The sequence below is a fragment of the Genypterus blacodes genome, unplaced genomic scaffold, assembly GCF_046128005.1.
Source record: "Genypterus blacodes isolate CSIRO-AG114 ecotype Tasmania unplaced genomic scaffold, CSIRO-AGI_Gbla_v1 ptg000067l_1, whole genome shotgun sequence".
NCBI lineage: Eukaryota > Metazoa > Chordata > Actinopteri > Ophidiiformes > Ophidiidae > Genypterus > Genypterus blacodes.
Window position 1 is genome coordinate 15,584,526 of NW_027466879.1, and position 21,311 is coordinate 15,605,836.

General features: G+C 42.7%; 1 protein-coding gene across 1 annotated transcript in view; it reads right to left on the reverse strand.

Annotated features, from left to right (window-relative positions):
- Positions 1–21,311, reverse strand: part of LOC143004997 (talin-2) — a 73,279-nt gene that overhangs the window by 29,831 nt on the left and 22,137 nt on the right. Inside the window, exons 3-14 of the mRNA XM_076156223.1 lie at positions 9,827–9,996; positions 9,347–9,444; positions 8,510–8,639; positions 8,157–8,309; positions 7,938–8,080; positions 7,002–7,129; positions 6,587–6,650; positions 6,373–6,477; positions 4,584–4,739; positions 3,058–3,159; positions 1,642–1,718; positions 141–321 (exon numbers count right to left, since the gene is read on the reverse strand). Of these exons, the coding sequence (XP_076012338.1) occupies positions 141–321; positions 1,642–1,718; positions 3,058–3,159; positions 4,584–4,739; positions 6,373–6,477; positions 6,587–6,650; positions 7,002–7,129; positions 7,938–8,080; positions 8,157–8,309; positions 8,510–8,639; positions 9,347–9,444; positions 9,827–9,962 (1,473 nt within the window). The 5' untranslated portion in view covers positions 9,963–9,996. The remainder of the gene's footprint in view (positions 1–140; positions 322–1,641; positions 1,719–3,057; positions 3,160–4,583; positions 4,740–6,372; positions 6,478–6,586; positions 6,651–7,001; positions 7,130–7,937; positions 8,081–8,156; positions 8,310–8,509; positions 8,640–9,346; positions 9,445–9,826; positions 9,997–21,311) is intronic.

Below are 21,311 nucleotides of genomic sequence, written 5' to 3' on the forward strand. Positions count from 1 at the left end.
AGGATAACTGTTGCATTTAGAGGACCAGCGCACAAAGAGGAGGAAAGAGTTGTGGTTATGGTTCCTGGTTATGTGTTATATGTACAGTGTGTGTTCGGCAAAAACAGAGAACATACTGAGACGCCTCCTGCTGTACGTACCAGCGGTGGCATGTGTCCCCGGTGCATCTGTCCCATAGTAATCTGCTGCTGAGCAGATGGCATCGTGCCCATGCTGAGCGATTCTGTGCCAATGGAGCCGGAGCGGATGACCCCTGGCAGAGCCACTGAGCCGTGCTCCACCCGGCCCACGCGGTTGAACTGCTGCTGAAGGATGGTGGACCTGAGTGCGCGACAACAAACAGGAAACAGGCGTCTTAATCCATCAAACACTTTGCAATAAAAGTCCGTCTTTGTCAAACTTTTCAGACGGTAACACAGAGGACACACGTGGAACAGGAGTTGTTGGGCACTTTTCAACAACAAAATGTCCAGAAGTGAACACAATTCTTACTGAAATCTAGTCGGTTGATACTTCTACTTGAAGTACCACTAGCATTAGTGTGAGATCCACTGCTCTAGGACCATGATTTTCAGATTATATTGTATGTTTTAAGTAATGCACACCTTATACAGTGTGTGCAATTAATCAAATATCCTCTATGGGTGGAGTAAATGAATTTGGCAAGAAAATTGTGTGTGTCTATGTGTGTGTGTGTGTCTGTGGGTCTGTCTGACAGGGACGTAATTACAGGGCTGCTCTGACTGTAAAGTGGTCTCATGAAAGACTTTGTTTTGTCGCTCCACATTTTGCTTCCGTGTGTGTGTTTGCAGTATGAAAGACTTCGCCTCTGGCCACGCACACTCGCCCAGATAAAGGGGAAAACAAAGAAACAATAACAATGGCAGTCAATACTCTCAGTTGAAGGCAGGAAAGTAATATGAATCGTGGCCGGAAAGATAAAAGAGTTTCCATTATTCACTGAGAGAGCAACGCAGATAACTGAACTAATACACATCTAATATGGAAAAGTCCAGATCGAGCTTCTCCTTGTCTAGATGAGTAACATTTCCTCAAATAATGATTATCTCTGACGATGGAGTTCAGCTAAGGTAGATTTCATGTAGGAGTAAGCCGCATTCCACAGCAGCAGCGAGGAGGAGATTAAAAAAAAGAAGCCTTGTCTGATGTTTTGTTTAGCTGGAATAAAATCAATGTGCACCAATGATGTGCTATAAAGTGCAGGTATGGCTGCATTATAAAGCAGAGAAACACATCCAGGGGAAATGATGAACCCACTGGACAACTTTTCATTGATTATTGTCTTACATTTGCAATTCTAGGACGGAAAAATGATTGAATAGTTAACACAATTTCTACAGTTATATTACATTATGGACGAAAGTTGAAAATTGGTCAAATAGACTTTAATCACAAATTAGTCTGGGAACAAAGTCTAAAGATTTAAAGATATTTTATTTTAAAAGTTATCGATTCAGGAAAGTTCAAGGTTTTCATTAATTCATCCCATAATTTGTTTAATTTTAGCTAAAGAAGGACGAAACAAAAAATATTAGAAACTTCATCTACACTGAAAAATAACAATGTGTAATTATTATTATTATTTTTTTTTTTTATATCAAAAATTAGTTTGTGCTTTACTTTTTCGGTGATACAGATTCCTCCAGCATCGTCGACTCTTCATCACCTTCTAATCCAAAGCGGTCCTTGCTTTGCTTCTGCAGGAGGGAGGAAAATATTGCACATCAGCTTTAAAACAGAACACAACACAGAAAAAAGCTTGTTTCATGATCCTGTCTCCCGATTTCACAAGCAAAGGCCCTCTGTAGGTACATGAAGGTTGGATATCATATTTGGCAGTAAAGACTTGATTGATGTTTATCTATTATATATTTTTTTCTTTTCTTTCTAATCATAGATGCAGAGGAACAACTGATTAATAGCTCAATTGTCTTGCATATGACTTCTCAGTAACCTATAGTACAGTAAGATTATTTAGAAATTCAAAAGTCTAGTATTTAAAGATGTTTTGAATGCTGTGACTGAAGCTTTGAACTGTGAAGTGTCACAAGAACGGATATTCAAGATATCCTCTCAGTCTAAATCATCTGAAATAAAAACACTGTATCTTTGATGTCATAATCATGTGAACTCAAACTTCACTTAGCATTTGATTTGATGCAGTACAGCTGGCGGAAGCTGGTGACTGACAAGAGCGAGACGCAAAACATAACTGCAGGTTACGTGGAGAGCTTGCTGAAATGTGTGTTTCAGAGAGGAAAACAAAGAAATCAGACACATAATGAGGCACAAGTAGTCTGTTCACAGGCAAAAAAAACCCACAACAGCTGTTCACACATTTCTTCTGAGCTGCTCAGGCAAAATTTAATACGAAAAAAAAAAAAAAGCCTGCACCATACTGTATTTGCATTCTGATGGCTGGTTGTCATGACTCATATAATGACTGAACACATTAACGCCCAAATTAGGGGCGATTGAAGTGAAAAATGCACAGACTTGTGGAAAAAACTTAATATTTACCATTATGACAGAAAAATTATCGGATAATTTGAACCATTTAAGGTATCTAATTAAATTCAAAACACCATAAATGGACGTCCGTACAGACAGCGCATGATGCATGATGCAACCAGCTGAGCAATATTGAGCATGTAAAAATAACAAAGGCCACAAAACCGGTGGAGCAGCCATGTAGGCCACGCCCATTTGCAGCAATTATATTTTCTGTCATTTCAAATTTACCCCTGCACTGTTTTTTTGTATCTCCTCCTACATTTTTGCATCAATTGTCACATACTTTACATGTGGAATTTCTGGACCGAGCCAGACACCGGTTTTGTCCCCGCTTGCCCTTGAGTTGCATCATAACTTCAACACAGCAGAGGGAGGTGTAGAGGCACCCAGCACCTCAGGAACATTTACTGTATACTGACCTGTAAACTGTGTACATTAGGACTAATCAGCCAAATCAGGTGGTTCATGGTGAAGGCAAGTCATTATGATTGATTTCCCTGCACACAGATTAATGTCTCTCACCTTTTTGAGGATGATGTCGATGTAACCTGCAATAAGCTGGGAGATCTGTTCCCCTTCAGTGGTCTGGACTGAGTAGTAGCTCTCCTGGTACTCTCCAAAATCCTACACACACAGACACACACAGATAGGCAGAGCCACACACAGACCCACCGTTATGATACATTTCATTCTAGACTGTAAGGTAAATAACCACTGCAGTGCACAGGCACACGGGGGATTGCAGTGTGTGTCTAACCTGGTACGTAGATGTGTAAATTCAAATGTGTTACATGCAAAGGAACAAGCTAACACAAAGTTTTCAAGGTAGCTCAGAATCCATTAGGTTTGTCTTTCCGAATGCATTTCCATAGGTATCAACATCATCATGTCTAGCAACTTAGATTACACACACATTACACGAAAAAAGAGACGCGACTCTCTCACAGGAACATCTGTAATACTCTTCATCCCCTGCCAGCATCCAACTGAACATGGATGCAAACCGCCAAAATACAAAACAGCTTCAAAATGATAAACCAATCTTTAAAAGCATTTTAAACTCTGCCGTCATACACAGACCCAATCTGCTTAATTAACAGCAAGGAAGAGAGGCGGGGAACATTCAATAGAGACAGCTTGTCCCCAGCTTTGGCAGATTAAATCTGTGCTGCTCATTGACTCTGAGAGCCTGACACAAAGGAGGGCTATTGACAGGGAGAGACAAGGGAGCCTGTACAACAACTGAAGTGCAGCGGGCAATGAGGGATGGGGAACGCAATTGTTTTACGACCACCGTGGGGTAAGGTTGTGTTTACTGAGAACCTGTCGTATGTCTGCACATCACGTGGTGCTCAGCGTGGCCACAATAGGGAATGAAGTGGCAGCGAGAACAAAGCCAAGATATATTGCGTTATATTTTGGAAAAGAACAGTGATCAAAACTGGCAAGCGTTTCAGCTGTGAGACAGTAAGAGCATTTTATTATTTACTCTGCCAGCTGAGAGGAGATATACATCCTCTGAGGCATATCTTGAATTGTAGCGATTGTATTTTGTGTTGTTTTTTGACGAAAAAAAGGTGCAGGAATTTGCGGAATGAACAACGGTACAACCATAGAATGTGATAGACAGTCCTTTGTTCACCTTTACTCCAGAATGTGTTTTCCTATGAGATCAATCCCTGTAATTAGTAGTATGAGTAGTATTTTTCATGTATTTCTATCCTGTAGTAACTTCCTGCTGCCTTCTCGCATCAGTTTGCTGCTTGTGTGATGTCACTCCATAACTTGATGTAGCTGAGAGAATATCATTCATTATCCTCTCTCCTTTTAACTTTCCTCTGTGATTGCCTCAAATGAGTGTGTGGGAGTTCATACAGAGTAGACAGGAACTGTAGTGACTCAGCGGCATACTACAAAAATTGACAATGATTTTCTAAGGCCACGACGAGTTTAGATGGTTTCCGTGGTTTCCCCTGGGGCAAAGCTGGGTCGGCGTGTCTATGGGCAGGTTGTAGCCTAGATGCTGCCGGGTTCTACATGAGGCTTACCAGGGTGAAGCTCTTGGGTGACGCCGCCCACCTCTTCACAGTAGTAAGTGGCCACTCCTGAACCACATCTTTGGTCTTCTCCTCCACTCTCATCACAGACTCTTTGGTTATGCCCAGCAACCTCGGCACCAGTTTGTTCTTACTCTTCATTTTTTCCTGCAACAAAAGGTTTTTATTTACAGGTTTATTGAAGCACACACTTCAAATGAAGAGTTGGGTGTCCCCCCCCCAAAAAAATGCTTGTTTACCACAACAACAAAAAAAGCTACAAAGCTTTCCATCATCAAAAGATCCAGAGCAACTTTGTAGCTCCACACTTGCCAATTATCAGAGTGGATCTTTGATAAATTGAGTTTGTAAGGTCGAAATAACAACTCACAACAAAACAAGCTTTGGCTGATGGATAGAGATGAAAAAGCAATAGCGGTGTGATGCAAGAAAACCCTTTCCAAAACAACTTAAAAAGAACAATTGTATTCCCATCACCTTGCTGTTTGTACTGCACACTTCAATTTTGTTTTCTTGTGACTCGTGATAGGACAGATTAACAATAACAGCACCGAAAAAAAACTTGTTCAATTCTGTCTACATGCTGATTTGGTAAGATTGCTATTCATGCGTCCAATCCTTGAACGATGACAATGCTATTTCCCCAATAAGTTATTATACAGTTATGGCTTCAGACGTTTCTTTAATCAACAACTCTTAACCTCTTCACCCTCTTCACTCGTACCAAAACTCAAGATGAGGATTACTACAGTTCCACTCACAGAAACAATGTAGGTGAACAGATAACAACCAGCATCAAGCAGTGGGATGCAGTTTTAGATTTGTGGGTCTGTTGCTTTAAACTGATGGGGAAGAGAATAAGAGAAACATGTGATCGCTTCATGATGAATCTCTATACCAATGCCATCTTTCCGCTTATCCTCTGGTGGTGAAGGCAGCAGATGAAAAGCAAGGAAGTGTCAGAAACATCCACCACAACCGTGTTCCTTTCCAGACAATTAGTGGGAATCATCTCACTTTCTACGAAACCACAGTGATAAACAAAAAGTAGCATAACTGCAATACGGTGACTTTTGGTTTTTTTTGCAGGGCTCTCCGGCTCTCTGACACTCCTGTCAAAGCAGCTCCACTGGGACTGCGAGTGAAAATTGGCAAATTGCTCATATCAGCAGGACAGTAAGTATCCAGGTTTGCAATGTGATGTCTCCAAACTCCCCAAATTCACCTCACTTGCTCTGCTTCGCGCTGCAATAATCGCACAGTCACGCTTCACTGCAAAGACATAGACTTGGTTTCCTTCCAGGAACACACTGAACACTTTGCCCCACCTGTCTGTGTGTGTGTGTGTGTGTGTGTGTGTGTATAAATGACAGCTGGAGATTGTCTATATGCATTTACTATATCAAGGATGGTAAACGGGTTATTTTCTCTGGATCTCTATTTGTGTAACGTTTTCACCTAGAATTGTATTCTTGTTAAAGCTTTATATTACATTAAATACAACAGTTTAAATGTTAGAGGCATAAACACTCAATATGCCGTAAATCTTACATATGCAACTATCATAGTAAATGATTTGCTTTTAATAGGACTCATTGACCAACATTGCCCAGATCAGGAGCTCTGCAGGAGATCAGATACAGCAAACAGGACGTTCCAAAATCTATCCTTCTGTGTAATAATTTCATTTTCATTACATCATTCCGTTTTTTGAGGTGGAATATCTCATCCTTGGCTAAAGACGGTGCCGCGATTCTGCATACAGCTCTTTCCAAATTACCTTGACCAGGAAGAAAGACACTCCGTACGTCCGCAGAGACCGCGCCAGTTTGACGTATTTCACTTTGGCTTCAATCTCCGTCATTTCTCCACAGTTTTTGTGATCCTGCAAGTCAGATAAGACAGACAAAAGGAAATTTCAGCTGCAATACAAGGTAGATGTAAAGAAACTTAATATGTGTCGATCAAAAGGTGAGCGTGAGCGGCGACCACACCTGGAATATTTTCTTCTCGGCACCTCTCTGCTTTATGTATTCTTTGGGCAGAAACTCCTTCAGGCTGGGAGGGAAATGAAAGGAAAAGGTTGAAATTCATAAAAAAAAAGGTCTCCAGTTTTTCTATTGTAGCATTACATTTCAAAGAACAACAATCTATCACATGCTGCTAAAGAAGGATTCCTAACAGATACAGACAACTATGAGCACTTTGATGCCAACAGTTACATAATCGTAGATGACACCCAAAAGTAATGACTCAATACTGAAGTAATAAGGAAATTAGATGATTGTAGGGTGACTCATGCCTTCTCATGTCCATTTTGTTCTTCGTCCTTAACAGTTATTTCCCTCAAAATGGCGGCTGTTTCATTTGTGTACTACAGAGAAATGTCATTGTGGAGTGAATGCTTACTCGAGGAAGCCAGGTTTGTGTTTGTGTTCTATGTGCGGTCCAAACTGGATCTGGGCCTGGATTCCTCCAAACTCGCAGGCCTTGTCAAATGATACGGGGTGAGATCCATTGAGGATGTCATCTCGAGCCTGAAAGACAAATTAAAGTCCCCGTGGTATTATTATGCACTCCTACCAAGTATTATGAAGCATTTTTCCAGGATGCCAAAGTAAGACCATCAATTTATGAAAACTCTGGTTGGAAATACTGATTATCTGTGGCCAAGCATATATTGTGTATGTAATGTTTGATGTTGGACATAACAAACCATCTTCACTATCATTATAGATTAAGAAACCAAGCCAGCTGCCAGTTAACCTAAGATCAAATATGGGCTCAGTTCTCCTGTTGATGGCGCTACAGCAACCCACAACCAATCAAAATGTAAAAACCTATCATGAGGCCAATTTAGTATAATAGACATAAATATATATAAGCTCTTTGTAGTTTGTAATTTGTTACATACTGCAAATTGTTGTGATTTATAGTGAACTAAACATCTATTTCGGGGAATATAAGAGTATGTTCTGATTGACAGTATTTGGTAATGGTTCTCAAAATGTGATACATGTAGCAGTGGTGCTAACACAGAGCCAAAGCCTTGTGTCCCTCCTCTAAGCTACCTTATGCTGAGGAAATCTGTCTCTCTTTCATCAGGGTTTCAAGAAATGTTGGAACATGATGTGTGGGTGTTCTGCACCTATTCTAGGCTCAATGTGAGCTTCAGGTTATCTACCGGGAGGGTATTCTCTTCTGTATTTCTTCCACCCAAACATCTCAAAACTCCCTGTGATGGTTCGCTGCTGCTTAATGAGGAAAAGAACACATTTCTCCATCCACTCCAGAAGCAAAAGTCCCTGCAAATGTTGAAGTAGAGAACAGCAGCAGGGGTCAGACCTGTACGTAAAGCAGGTTGAGTTGGACCGGATCACGAGAGTCAACGTTCTGGTCCGAGTAGAAGAACTTCCGTCTGAGCAAAAGGGTCTCGTTCTCATCCACGCCCTGCTCTCGGAACGTTCTGCTGTGGTCCAGCCAGTTCACTGACGAGAGATGAGATACATAATTAGATACTAATTATGAGACTACAGAATTACGCAACATGCTTCCTGAACTCACAGTCGTCGTCCGTGTGCAGCTTGGCTTTCAGCTTCTCCATCTTCCTCTCATCGCGCAGCAGCGTCCTGTCTTTCTTCAACGTGCCCATCCCGTCTTCCCTCTTCTCCTCCACTAACTCCTGGATCAGAGAGTATTCCTCGTAGTTGGTAATGCCTGGAAGTTAGAAAGGAAACATGAATTCCCTCAATCGGAGTTTGGGTGGATTCACTTTCTCATTCTGTCCATTTTCACATGAATGTCTACAGTGGTTCATGTGGAATTTTTGAAGAGAAGTCAAAATGTTGGCAGATTAGAAGGAATCAAACCAATATGTAGGCCACTATCACAAATAATAACAAATAATTCAACTATACCTATTCTACTGCATATAGTCACAAGCAGCTCTCCCACTGTCTTGGAGTCGTCCACCATGATGGTTTTAACGGCCCCATCCAGCATTTTAATTTTTTGGGGCCTCTGCTTCTTCTTGTATTCGAGGATGTCCTGCTCAATGACAAAGGTGGAGAAAACGAAAGGGAGAGAGAAAGGCAAGAGGCACAGAAAGAGAGAAAGACAGAGAAGGGGAGAAAGGGAGAGGGAGAGAGAGAGTAAGTGTGGGAGAGAGCGAGAGAGTATTCGCTCAGAAAACGATCACTTGTATCCAGGTTGCATGGAGAGAGAAGAGAATATAGACCAGAAAACCTTATTTAGCGGTTGCCTATCACATTCTGCTGCTTCCTCACAATCACTACAAAGGGGAGAGATTTGGCTCAGACAGATTGGTCACAGTCATGCCTTCTACCTGGGTCGCCTTTGGTTGATTTAAAGAGAAGAAACTATTCAGAGCTCAAACACAAATGTGCAAATGTGAATTTAGATGGAAAACGTTTTCGATAGGACCTTTGGCAACGGGAATGAGAGACCGTGGAACACTGAGGCCAAAGATCCAGGAAGAAGTCAAAAAGTTGGGATTTTTTTTGGTGTGTTCCCATTCAAATGAATGGTTAGGTCATTATTAAATTTCAAAATGTGTTGCTGTGTGTGTGTGTGTGTGTGTGTGTGTGTGTGTGTTCAGGTAGACACACTACACCCCAAACTGAGCTGCTAATGGGTTTGTCCAGGTCAGTATTATTCACACATCTTTCCCCAGGTTACGTGTTTACTAATGTGAGTGTGTGTGTGAGTGAGTGAGTGCATGAGTGTAAATGTACCCCATTACGAAGCATGTAATAGTCCAGTGTCCTGCCAGACTCCAGCCAGATGCCTTTTCTGGGGTCTTCATCAGACAGAAACAGGCCGTAGTCTGAAGCTGTAATAGCAAGTACATAAAGCTGCATTTTAGAGACAGTTTAGATTTAATTTATGTTCCTTCATTAGACAACAACACATATGAAACAAGGCAGAAAAGGAAGGAAATTGGTGGGTCGATGGAGGAGTCTATGTACAAGTTTCCTCATCATGTTCTATCGTCTTAAAAACTGCTGATCATGAGCATGTACTGTATGAAAACAGTCTCATCAGTCTCATCTTCACCAGTACATATGTTATCTGGTCTGTTTTGCTGTTAAATTCCTAACTAGCAGTCAGCAGCACAAACAAGCTGCCTCAGTTAACGAGGTGGAACCACTGGTTAAACACACACTGAACCATAAACTGGACCCCGCTGCAGCTTTGGTGTTTGCGTTTCTCACCCTGTCCAGTTTGAGCCTCTTGGACTCGATCTCGGATGATCCTGCAGGCATCATAGATGACCGTGGACGGCTCAAACTGCATAGTCTTCACGACATTGCACTGGCGAATGCAAATCTTCAGTGACAGTGCCACCATCTTGCCACAAAATGGAGGGGGGCTGCAGCTACACCTGGGCAGATAACACAAACACACAGGTTACTGGTTTTTACATCTGAACCATCAGGAGTAGAATTGACGCGTTTCCACCAGCAAGTTCATTAATTGCATTTCCACCATTTTTCCAGCAATATTTGTTGATGTTTTGATGTTTTTCTTGTCATATGTTGATCTGAGATCTAGATCAGAGTTTTTTTGGGGAATTTAAGGATGAAACAAGTTCGATCCCTGTTTGTAAAAATGGCCATTGTCCACCTGTGGAACGTTGTGTCTGACCTATCAGTGACATTGAGTCTTGTGAGCTTCACCCATTTCCTTTTTTTCCTCAGTGACTCAAAAGACACTTTTTATTTTGGTACTGAAAGAACACATACAATGTAACATTATTCCACTGTAAAATCACTTTTATGAGTGATAAAACCGACATCACCACTCTCTCACACACACACACACACACACACACACACACACACACACACACACACACACACACACACACACACACACACACACACACACACACACACACACACACACACACACACACACACACACACACACACACACGTTATCTCATTTGCAAAGTCATAAAGCTACTTCTTTTTTGTACAAAAGTGCAGGAAGTGCTAATTTGTACACAGTGAGACCATTGTTCTGCTTCATAAAACAACCAATTTATCACATCTTGAAAACTGCCCATCTGGTCCCTGCTGGGGACAAAGAAAGGACGGGATTATTCAGGGTCTAAGTCCTCAAGTGTAAAAGAAAAACCTGCACAACAACTGGAACTGAAGGGGCAAAGCTTCCTTTCTGTTCAACAAAGAACATAAGCGTTGTGTAAAGAAGCAGCAAAGCATTTCCCAACACCTGCATGGACATATACTGTAATGTGTAATCATTCTCAACACAGTGGCTCCTACAAAACGCCTAGTGCTACATGTGGTAGATATGACAGAAAGGTTTAGGAAAAAAACATGAGTAAGAAAGCTTCACTGCAGGATGATCAGGAACAAAACTGCTGTGATTCACCGAGAACAAATGGAGGAAGAAGGAAAGAGATGCGACCCTCCCAACAGAGCGGCTCCTGTCTGGGGACCACATGGAGCACAGGGTGTCTCTGTCTTCAAGGGTCAAAGGTAAAAAGTTCCGGGTGGGCCTGTGGCTGAAGTACACAAGCAGCTCCTCATATGCTCCAGTGGCTTCTGACCTTGACTGAGACATATAGAATCTGGTTCCTATGTGAGACGTGTTCGCATACAGGAGCGAAGGTGATTGACACACAATGCTGAGGATTCATTGCAGCAGTGGATTTAAAAGAAATTGCAATGTTTACATGTTTCATTGAGCTGACATCTGTACTGTACAGTGCATTCTTTACATTTTGGGCAACTTCTCACAAAGCCACTGAGATTATTCCATTCAAAGAAAACATATTTTGGCCCCAACTGCATTCTTTGATAAACCAGCTTAGAAGTTGTCGACTAATGGACAACATTAACTGCTTTGGACTCTCAAGTATTTTGCAGAGCACTTCACCCAACCTCCTGCAGATGGTGGCTGGAAGGTAGCCGAGCACTTTCCTTCAAGTGACTATCACTCAGACTGTGAGAGCGAGGGTACAGGTCCTAGCCTGAAAGCCATAAAATTTCATTGATGCTGGATCATTCAGCAGGGATTTAAAAGGTCTCTCCCAAAGCACAGAGTCCATGGCGCCCGAAACGCTCAGGGGCGACCCCAAGCACAGCGGCTATAAAGCTGATCCAGTGAAAGGAAGCAACAAAAGCCGCTTTGTGGTGACAGAGGGAGGGCTCAGGGTCATTTACAAGCATATGGACACATGTTTGGAATGCTCAGATTCTTGAGTTGTGCCAATCCGCAGCGTCAGAATGTGTGACAGAAACGCTCCGTCCATTCCTCTGTTCTCATCGTGCTCGAGCCTCTTTTGTCATTTTCTAGTTATGTGCATCATTTTTTCACTTGCACTACAAAATAAGATACAGCACCAAAGGTCAAACGCTTCAACTTACAAAGCTGCCATTTATTGTTCCGTTTCTGATTTGAAACATTCATAGATTTCTACGCTAAAATAATAATTAGGTCACCTGCGTTAATGGCTGTACTCTCATGACGGCCCCCAACTGTGTGGGACGAATGACTCAACTGCAGGTGTAAATGTGTAAGTTATTGCTTGTGTCAGAACAAAGATACGATGAAAAATATACAATAATTAAAAAGGCTCAAACGACTGTCCGGCACAAAAACAAGCTTTACTGCAGTACGTTTGGCTCACGCGCCCGCATGCGACCTCTTCACGCTGCGTTTTGGAGTGGCTGACTTCCCCACGAGCAGCTGCAGGATCACCGTAATTACCCCAGTATGCCTCAGGCGTGGAAACCACTGTGCCAGCGTGTGACAGAGACCTTAAACCACAGCCAGACTCTGTAACGTGCAAATCCTACATAAATCATCATTATCATTCACTCCACACAAACACGGCATTTAAAGTAAAGACTGTGCAGTAACACACCTTATCTGCTTAAAATCAACTCGTGCATCACACGTCTAAGTGCGAGTTTGGTTGTGACCTTGTGACGATAATAAAGCTTTGAACAGTGAAAGTGAATCCTTCTCTCATCCCGCAACAAGACAAAGCAAAGACTCCAACTGGATTACAACGAAAGCATCCAATCATATATTTTCCCTTGCCTGTGATGAGAAAGGCTTTGCTGGGATCAAATGTGAGGGTACAGACGCAGAACAATGTGCGCCCTCGCTGTAGGTTGCTACTATAAATACTGTGGAAACTCCAGAGTTTAGAAGAGCGGCTACAGATTTGAACTGTGTCGCGGATGAATGATTTTTTTCGAGTGTAAGAGCTGCAGGAGATGCAAGGATGCCATAATCAATACTTTTAAAAGATGATATGGGCTGTGACGAACATTGCATTCTGAATGAAAACATTTGTAGTGGATGCATACACACATACAAATGTGCAAACTCAATGCATATTTAGGTCATCTAGACATCTGATCTGAGCTGATAACGGTACAAGACCTTGTGGTAAAACTCATAGCAGTATTAGTAAGACAAATTAATGTAGGCTGCAAGTAAAGCACTGCAGTTTAATGTCTCAGTCAGTTTCCATACCAGTAAATCCACCTGACCTGACTGCCTGCATCCTTCAACCAAATACCTGCCAGTAACCAACTGTGAGCCCAGACTGTGTGTCTCTCTCTCGCTCCTCACTTTCTCTCCCGACAAGCTCGACTAACAAAGCAAGAGACGAAATATAGTTAACACATCGAAGAGCTTTTGTCATCCGCCGTCAGAGACAAAGCAAATGTGACAGACTTGAAATCCTTGAAACCCGAAATGCACAAACAAAGCGACGCACAACTGAAAGGGAGAGAGGATCTGCAATCTCCCAACACAAATAGAACCGCAGCACAAATAGAGGAAGAAGAGGGGGGAAAAAAAACACAGAACACAAGGAATTTCCAATGATTAATAAACAGTCAGCTCCCACACTGCATCCCACCCCTCCTGACTTTTTGCCCAGCTGCAGCAGTCACACCTACACTTCTCTGATCACACTCTGCATATTCCACACTCGGCTGTGAGCAGCAACATTTTTCCCATTTCGTTTACACTGCTGACAGCGGCTCGTTTACTCTGAACAGACTGGATTTGTTAAATTAGGTACAAGTCCCGGAATGAAACACAGCATCTTGTTCCTCGTTAATGTGGAATACATTTGATGGAAACGTGGTTCAAAATGAAATCTCATCATAGAAAATTAATGCAGTTATTGTCTGTGTGACGTTTTCCACTGGCAAGCTCCAAATTCTACCCACGACTATAAACAAGACTTGTTTACATCATTGTGTCATGCATTTAAGGTTATGAATGTTGTTCGTTTTGTGCTACAGGAGGTTTCCAAATGATGACAAGGCCTGACAAGGTTCAAATTCACTAAATAGCTTCATCTGGGAATCCTGCAGTATTCAGCATACGTATGTGCCAGAGGCTCTGAACAATGCTACAGAGGAGAAAACACGCAACATTGTTTCCTCAAAATGACACGGGGATCAAGTGTATGCGGCGTGTACTGATCACACTGAGTGACAAACAGGTAACAGTTCACCTGCAAGTGCACTCGCCGTATTCAATTTCGTGTGGAGTCTGAGACAAAGACGTAGGGCTTATGTGATAAAAAGAGGCAGAACACTGGAACATGTAGCTATTGTTCAATAGATCAATGAGGCCCAGCAATGCCTGCTGGGAATGCCCAGGCCCTATTACAGTAACTTAGGCTGTAATCCAATAATAGAACAGCCTACACCTCACACCGTCCAATCGCAGAGATCTGGGAGAGAGAGAGAGAGAGAGAACGTATTCAATACTCGTCCTCGCCGTGTCAGTAGCCTAGTTTTGACTATAGAGCCACTCTGGCAGAGCGCAGGCGCGGCAATCAACCTACGGTGTCGCCTTTCAGCGGTTTCACCCTGAATAGCATTTCTGTGTTTAATTTAGAACGTGTTGCTTCCAGACAACTTTCAGATATACAAGATGTTCAGCACACATGTTGTTTCAGAATCAATGTCATTATGAGACGCACCTCCTGTCACAATACATGTTAAAATACACAGAAACAAAGTCAGACGGTTCAAATCGATTTCATTTCCTCACTGGTATTTCTTTTATGCACCTTGTATATTATCTGATCCATCTATTTAAATCACAAATAAGCTGTGCGCCACTTTGTCAAGCTTCACGCTTTACGATCCTGAGTGGGTCGCCTTGAGTTATTACAAGGTTAATGTAATCACAAGGGGATTTATGACGGACACATCTGACACCAGGCTTAATTTCATTTGAGAAGAATCATTGCAATTATTAGATTTGCTCGTGGCAACTAAATCAATCCATGCAGAGGTTCAACATCAAGTCTAGATTTAGTGAACTTTGAGGTGCAAATCAGTACCGCGGGCCAATATGAACTATAAATACTGTGTAAAGCACATTATGCATAAATCTATGTTATTAGACTGTTCAATGACCTCAGGAAAGTTGTAACAAATTATGATTCAGTTTACGTATTGGAAAGACGGAATAAATCAACCTTTTATTATTTTGATTATCTCAGCTGTGTACAGAACCAGAACCGCTGTCACATCCATCACTGACCTCACCGCCTCACCGTGTAAACAAGTCACTCAAGTCTCAGGCTACTTCAATGCAAACTGTACAGCCTGACGCCAAACACTGATTATTTTTGTTCTAGTCCCAAACTAAACGCGAGCCAAGTCCCTCCTGGTGCCCGTCGCTCACACTGGTTCATTCCCAGTATTTGAGACCCGTGTCGCCGAGTCAGCCATCCCATCATATTCAAGTAACCGCGGAGAGGAACAGCTAATGAGAGCATGAAGGAAGGTGGAAACGACATAAACTACACCACCACTCCTCTGCATTCAGGTTGTTTTATGTTTTTTGCTGCACATAATAGCACAAACACAAGCAGTTCCTCCTTATTTAGGTCTGTATTGGCAAAAATCACAACAACTCGTAGGCCATACCACATTTTTCCACTTTCCATTTGTTTGTGAGTATCGATTTCAGACACAGTTCATCTCCTCTGAGGTGAGCGACCTTGTAGATTAAAGGAATTATTGTTGTTGTATTATGTTCAGCAAATTTGTAATTTCTCAAGTCCAAGTTTGGCTTTAGTCACACACAAAAATGAGACGCAGCAGGGTGAGTGGGGCGGCTGCAGCCAGCAGGTTTTAGGCGTGCACGGATGAATTGTAATGGAAACAATGGTCGAGGAACCGAGTAAACATCAGCTGGCACTTTCTGAGTGCACCTGAATAAAGCAGAGACGAGTCGCTCCAGCTCACGGTTCACACAGAAGGGGAGAGAGCGAGGGACGAGGTGGAGGAGAGAGATGGACATGGTGGAGGAGAGAGAGGAGGACAGGGTGGAGGAGAGAGAGAGGGACATGGTGGAGGAGAGAACGAGGGACATGGAGGAAGAGAGAGCGTGGGACATGGTGGAGGAGAGAACGCGGGACAAGGAGGACAAAGCGACGGACAAAGAGGAGGACAGATCGAGGGACATGGAGGAGGAGAGAGTGAGGGACATGGAGGAGGAGATAGTGAGGGACAAGGAGGAGAGAAAGAGGGACATGGATCCTCATGTCACGTTTTCAGTGTCAAAAGTAAATACAAGTAAAAGAAGCCTAACGACACATTTCCTCTGCCGGTGTCACATATGTGGAGATATCTTCATGGATTCAAATGTTTCTATCATCATCATTAAACATCTACAGCTACAAACACGAGGTTAGGTGACTTACATGTCATCTTACAAACAGCCACAGCCGAAACAGCTCCATGTGAAGAGGAATCCACATGTGGGATATGATCAGCTAAGAATAATGATTCACCTGGTTGAAGGTAGTGTGAGACCAGGGACTGCTTTACTCCTGAGTGACGCAAAGTGTGTGTGTGTGTGTGTGTGTGTAAGCCTGTCTGCGTTTGCATGTGTGTGCGCCTGCTGTCTGTGTTTGCATGTGTGCATATATGCCTACGTGTGTGCGTCTGTGTGAGAGAGAGAGAGAGAGCGAGCTTGGCAGAGGCGAACAGGTGATGCTTCTCTGTCAGGTGTCGAGTTTCATGCAGTGCAGAGAAGCACAACGTCATCTTTAATAATCGGATGTTATGTGTGTTGTTTTAAAAAATAAACTGGTTTGTACCCATTTAACTCAACGTGGCATTTATTGTGACTATTTTGCTCTGTTCTTTCAACTGACTTCAGAGTCAGAACACCACCAGGGAGATGAAGAGCTTCATTAATTCAATTTGCACTTTGTCTGAATGTCAGACAACGACAATCCTTTGACACATTCAACTCATCAGACTGACAATAACTACACTGGGTGCTTAATGTCATTCAGATTGCTTTACTGCCACGGTCGGGATCAAGTTGCCATGGTGACGTCGGCGTAGGCTAGGCTGGAAGAAACAGCTGCGCCAGGCTCCTAATATGGATCATTTGCACATTGTAGCATTTAAGATTTACCTCCAGGTTCAGTTTGTCAAGTCGGCCTTTCTGGCTTTAGATCAATCAACACATCAAGAAATGGCACTGCAGCTGATTCAGGAACCAGTATGGATCACGCTGCCACCACAAACACAAACCAGAACTGGGGTTTGGCGAGAGGATCTGGTAACGGTCCAACTGAAACCAGATTGAACCAAGTAGGTGTGAAAACGCCCTCAATGTTTTTTCTTTGGCGAAAGAAGGAAGTGGGAACGCCTCTGAAGTAGCTTTCAGACCATAACGGGACAGTAAACGCCGCCACTAAACCTCAGGCTGGTGGAATTCTGCTGGGTGGGCTGCCAGCTCCTGAAGGCACAATAACCCCGTGCTTCATCACGTTTCACACACCGACACCTTCCCGGGCGCTGGCGTACGGACTACCGGAGCAGAACGGAAGGATTCCTCAGCAATGAATGAGTGAGTGACAGCTGGCGGACAGCAGAGAGAGTCTGTCTAGTGTGTAAAGCAGGTATGTCACTCAACGCTGGAAATAACTCATAGTCTGTACAAATACGAGTGAAAAGGCAGAAAAATGACACTTTCTCCCCCGCGGCAATATTATCTGTGAAATGTTATATGGGAACAACTATAATCACCAAAACCTGGAATACTTCTGCTTCTGGATATGAGCTTACAAGGTGACCCCCCCAACGCTGCCACCCCCAGACACACACACCCGCACATCCCAGTAAGAAAGATCTCTGCTTCTGGCACCTAAAATACACACACACACGCATATCTACTGAGTGACACATACTTTCCAAGAGCAGAGCACAAGCCTCAATCGGCTCCAGAGAAATCAATTACACACACACACACACACACACACACACACACACACACACACACACACACACACACACACACACACACACACACACACACACACACACACACACACACACACACACACACACACACACACACACACACACACACACACACACACACACACACACACACACACACACACACCAAGGAGGTATAGAGGATTACACACACTGCACATCAAACAGTCCTCTGAAGCATTTACTCTCTTACTCTCTGAGATGACTAGAGAGAACGCTGAGTAATGTACATGAGTCATACACACACATACTTATAACTTCCATATGTACTTGACTCATTGCACATTTATACAGCCGCTTTCCCAACATGGCAGGATAAGAATAAACTGCATGGGATGATGTGTATGCGTGTGTATCCTGTAAGTCACCCCCTTATAGGACACACACTACACACACACACACACCACCCCCCCAACCGGATTCTAAACAACAACAGCTTTTATTGGAATTCACTGTAGGGAAGAAACGGAAGAAAATAGAAAATGCAACCGTGGAAGAAATTTGTTTAGCTCGTTTATGGAACCTGTGCAAGAAGTGAGATTTCAAAGGTTTCACAGCAAAGAGTAGAACTCGGCATCTTACCTATTCTGTCCCCAGTGAAGGCTGTACAACGTCGAGACAAATGGCAACCAAACACCCCGAAACCCTCAAGGCTGCATGGACCAATTGTTAGGAGACGTGAGATCAATAGAAAGCAAACACTTAATTAGGGTCCCATTATCTCTCTTGCTTTAATCAGCTTTCCATATATATATATATATATATATATATATATATATATATATAAGGGAGATTGGTTTTCCCACGGTGCCTTGTGGATCAAATAATGGTCGGCGAATAGTTTTAGCTGCCCATTTTCCTCAATGGAATTCCAATACCTTCTGAATTATAGTAAAACCGATTTGGATGAGTGCAAAGAACCGCTTGTGATTTATGTAAAGGCATTACTAGTAGAAGTATTGGTACACAGATGAGAGTTCAGCTGGATATGTACGTCTGCAAAAGGTACATGTCAGGTATCGAGAGTCTCTAGGGGGCAAAATCTGCAAACCGCAACATCTGAGAGTTAACAGACGCATACTTTAGGTAACATGAAAGCATTATGATGTATTCAATGCAAAACAAAACATCTGCTACAGTTTTCAGCCAAAGTAACAAGGCCAACCCTGAAAGGTGTAAAGGTCACCAATCAGCCCTGAGATTTGACAAACCCGGAGCGCAGAAGCAAAGACAATAGAAGCTCCGAAGCAGAGACCCACGATAACCTCTCGGATTGAAATTCCAGAGGCGGGCAGGGGGGGGAAAGGGATGAGTTTGTTCTGTGCTGGCAGTGATGCAGTGTTGTACAACCACTCTGCCTGGAAAACAGGTGATTCACTGCAGCAGTGCCAGCCAGCTGCTGTGTTAGTGACCCCACTCAACCCACAGGGAATCAGGAGCATTGATTACCAGTAAGACGGCTGCCAGGGCCGGATAATGTAGCTACACAGTCAATGAATCAGTGCCAGAAATTGTGGTTAAAGAATCATAAAGCTTCTTAAAGCTTCTTTTGGATCTGTTCTCTGTTCCGACTCATTGACTCCACTGTTACTACATTATTAAATTCAGTGTATGGGGTCGGGGACTGACTGTAGCGGACACGGAATAGGAGGGGATTTGACCGTTTTGACGTCACAGCGGTTACTTCCTGTGATGGCTGAAGTTTAAAAATCAAGGTCGCTGCTCACTGAAAGGCTGAACGCTGAGGCTCACTAATGATGTAAGACAAAACAAAACAAACCCATTTAGGCCAACAGTTCAACTTAATAGCGAGCCCAACAATGTAAAAATGTTTCTGAACTCACAACGTGCACAATAAATCATGTTATCTTCTGTCAGTGTGTAACTTATATACGTCCCCTATCAGATTCTCAGGAAAAACCTATATGTGTAATTCCAATGTCAGCTAAAATAATTCCTTGCCAATCTTACAAATTTGCAAGCGTCATTTCAAAGATGTATTCTGCAATATATTACAAAATAACCCCACTGTCAGAGAAAACAAATGAGAATAAGATAGTGTCACAGGCGAGGGAAGGGAACATTATACTGTGTGTCCACACATCGTGACTCATAACATCACTGCAGTGCTGCAAATGCAGAACAGACCCAACAGGTTGATAAATGAGACAAATTAGGAAAAAAAAGAAGTTTGGATTGTTGCGTCATCGTTTGATTTATATCAAAACTAACACAGTCGATTATCTAAACCTTATGCTTTCTGTTCAAGTTCATACAGTTTATAACATCTGGGATTTCTGCAGCATATTACATCTGAGGAACAGACCTACAAGTGCAAAGCTCTGACCAATTGACTTTCATCAATGGCAGGTGACAGCTTTGCTAAATGATCCTTCTTGCACTGCTGATGTAATATTTCCACAGCATCTGGTCACAGTTAGATGTGGTCATTGCTTTTACCGCGCCATTAATTACGCTTATGAATGTGTGTGCGTGTGTGTGTGTGTGAAACAAACTTGGTTTTGTTACCCTTGACAGTCTGTGGACTTTTGGTTCATTGGAATTACGAATCGGAAACGGGGGGCAAACTAATAACGGGGTCCATTTCATTAAATTCTGTCAACAAAAACAGACTTTTGCGTTGTTTTTCCCTCTTCGAGTATTTTTGCACAGCCAGTCAAGGGCAGAAATCCAATATCCGTCAGGAAAAACGATTGTGGGTGCAGCCACGCTGGCCAACGTCCCAGGGGAAACCACGTCTTTGTGCTTAAAGATTGGTCAGGCACCTTTTCAGCCATGTTCGGCACAGACAAGCACTTTTCTTTCACTGGAAGAACACACAGTTAAGCCCTTTAATCTCCACTTAAAGGCCGGCGCAATTACTGCATCCACTTGGCAAGCAGAGGAGTTGACAGGAGCCACAACAACCGCAGATGGAAGAGTTAAGATGTCCAAAAGGCGATAAAGTGACTTTGACTGCAGCTACAATTACCATGATTGGAATTGCAAAAAAAATTCTGGAATTCATGGCATTTTTTACCTTAAAACTATGAAACTATTCTTGTATGTTTAACAAAACAGAAGCAGATTTGGGAGTAATTAATAAATGGTTAAATTAGCTTAGCAGCTGTCCAATCTTGTTATTTAGCGCAGTGGAAATAGTGAATATAATTACTAAAGCAGTTTGCTATAAATGGAATGATTGCCACACACACACACACACACACACACACACACACACACACACACACACACACACACACACACACACACACACACACACACACACACACACACACACACACACACACACACACACACACACACACCTTTTTGGTGGGAAATACTGCATTACTGTGTTGAGTTACTACTTTACAAG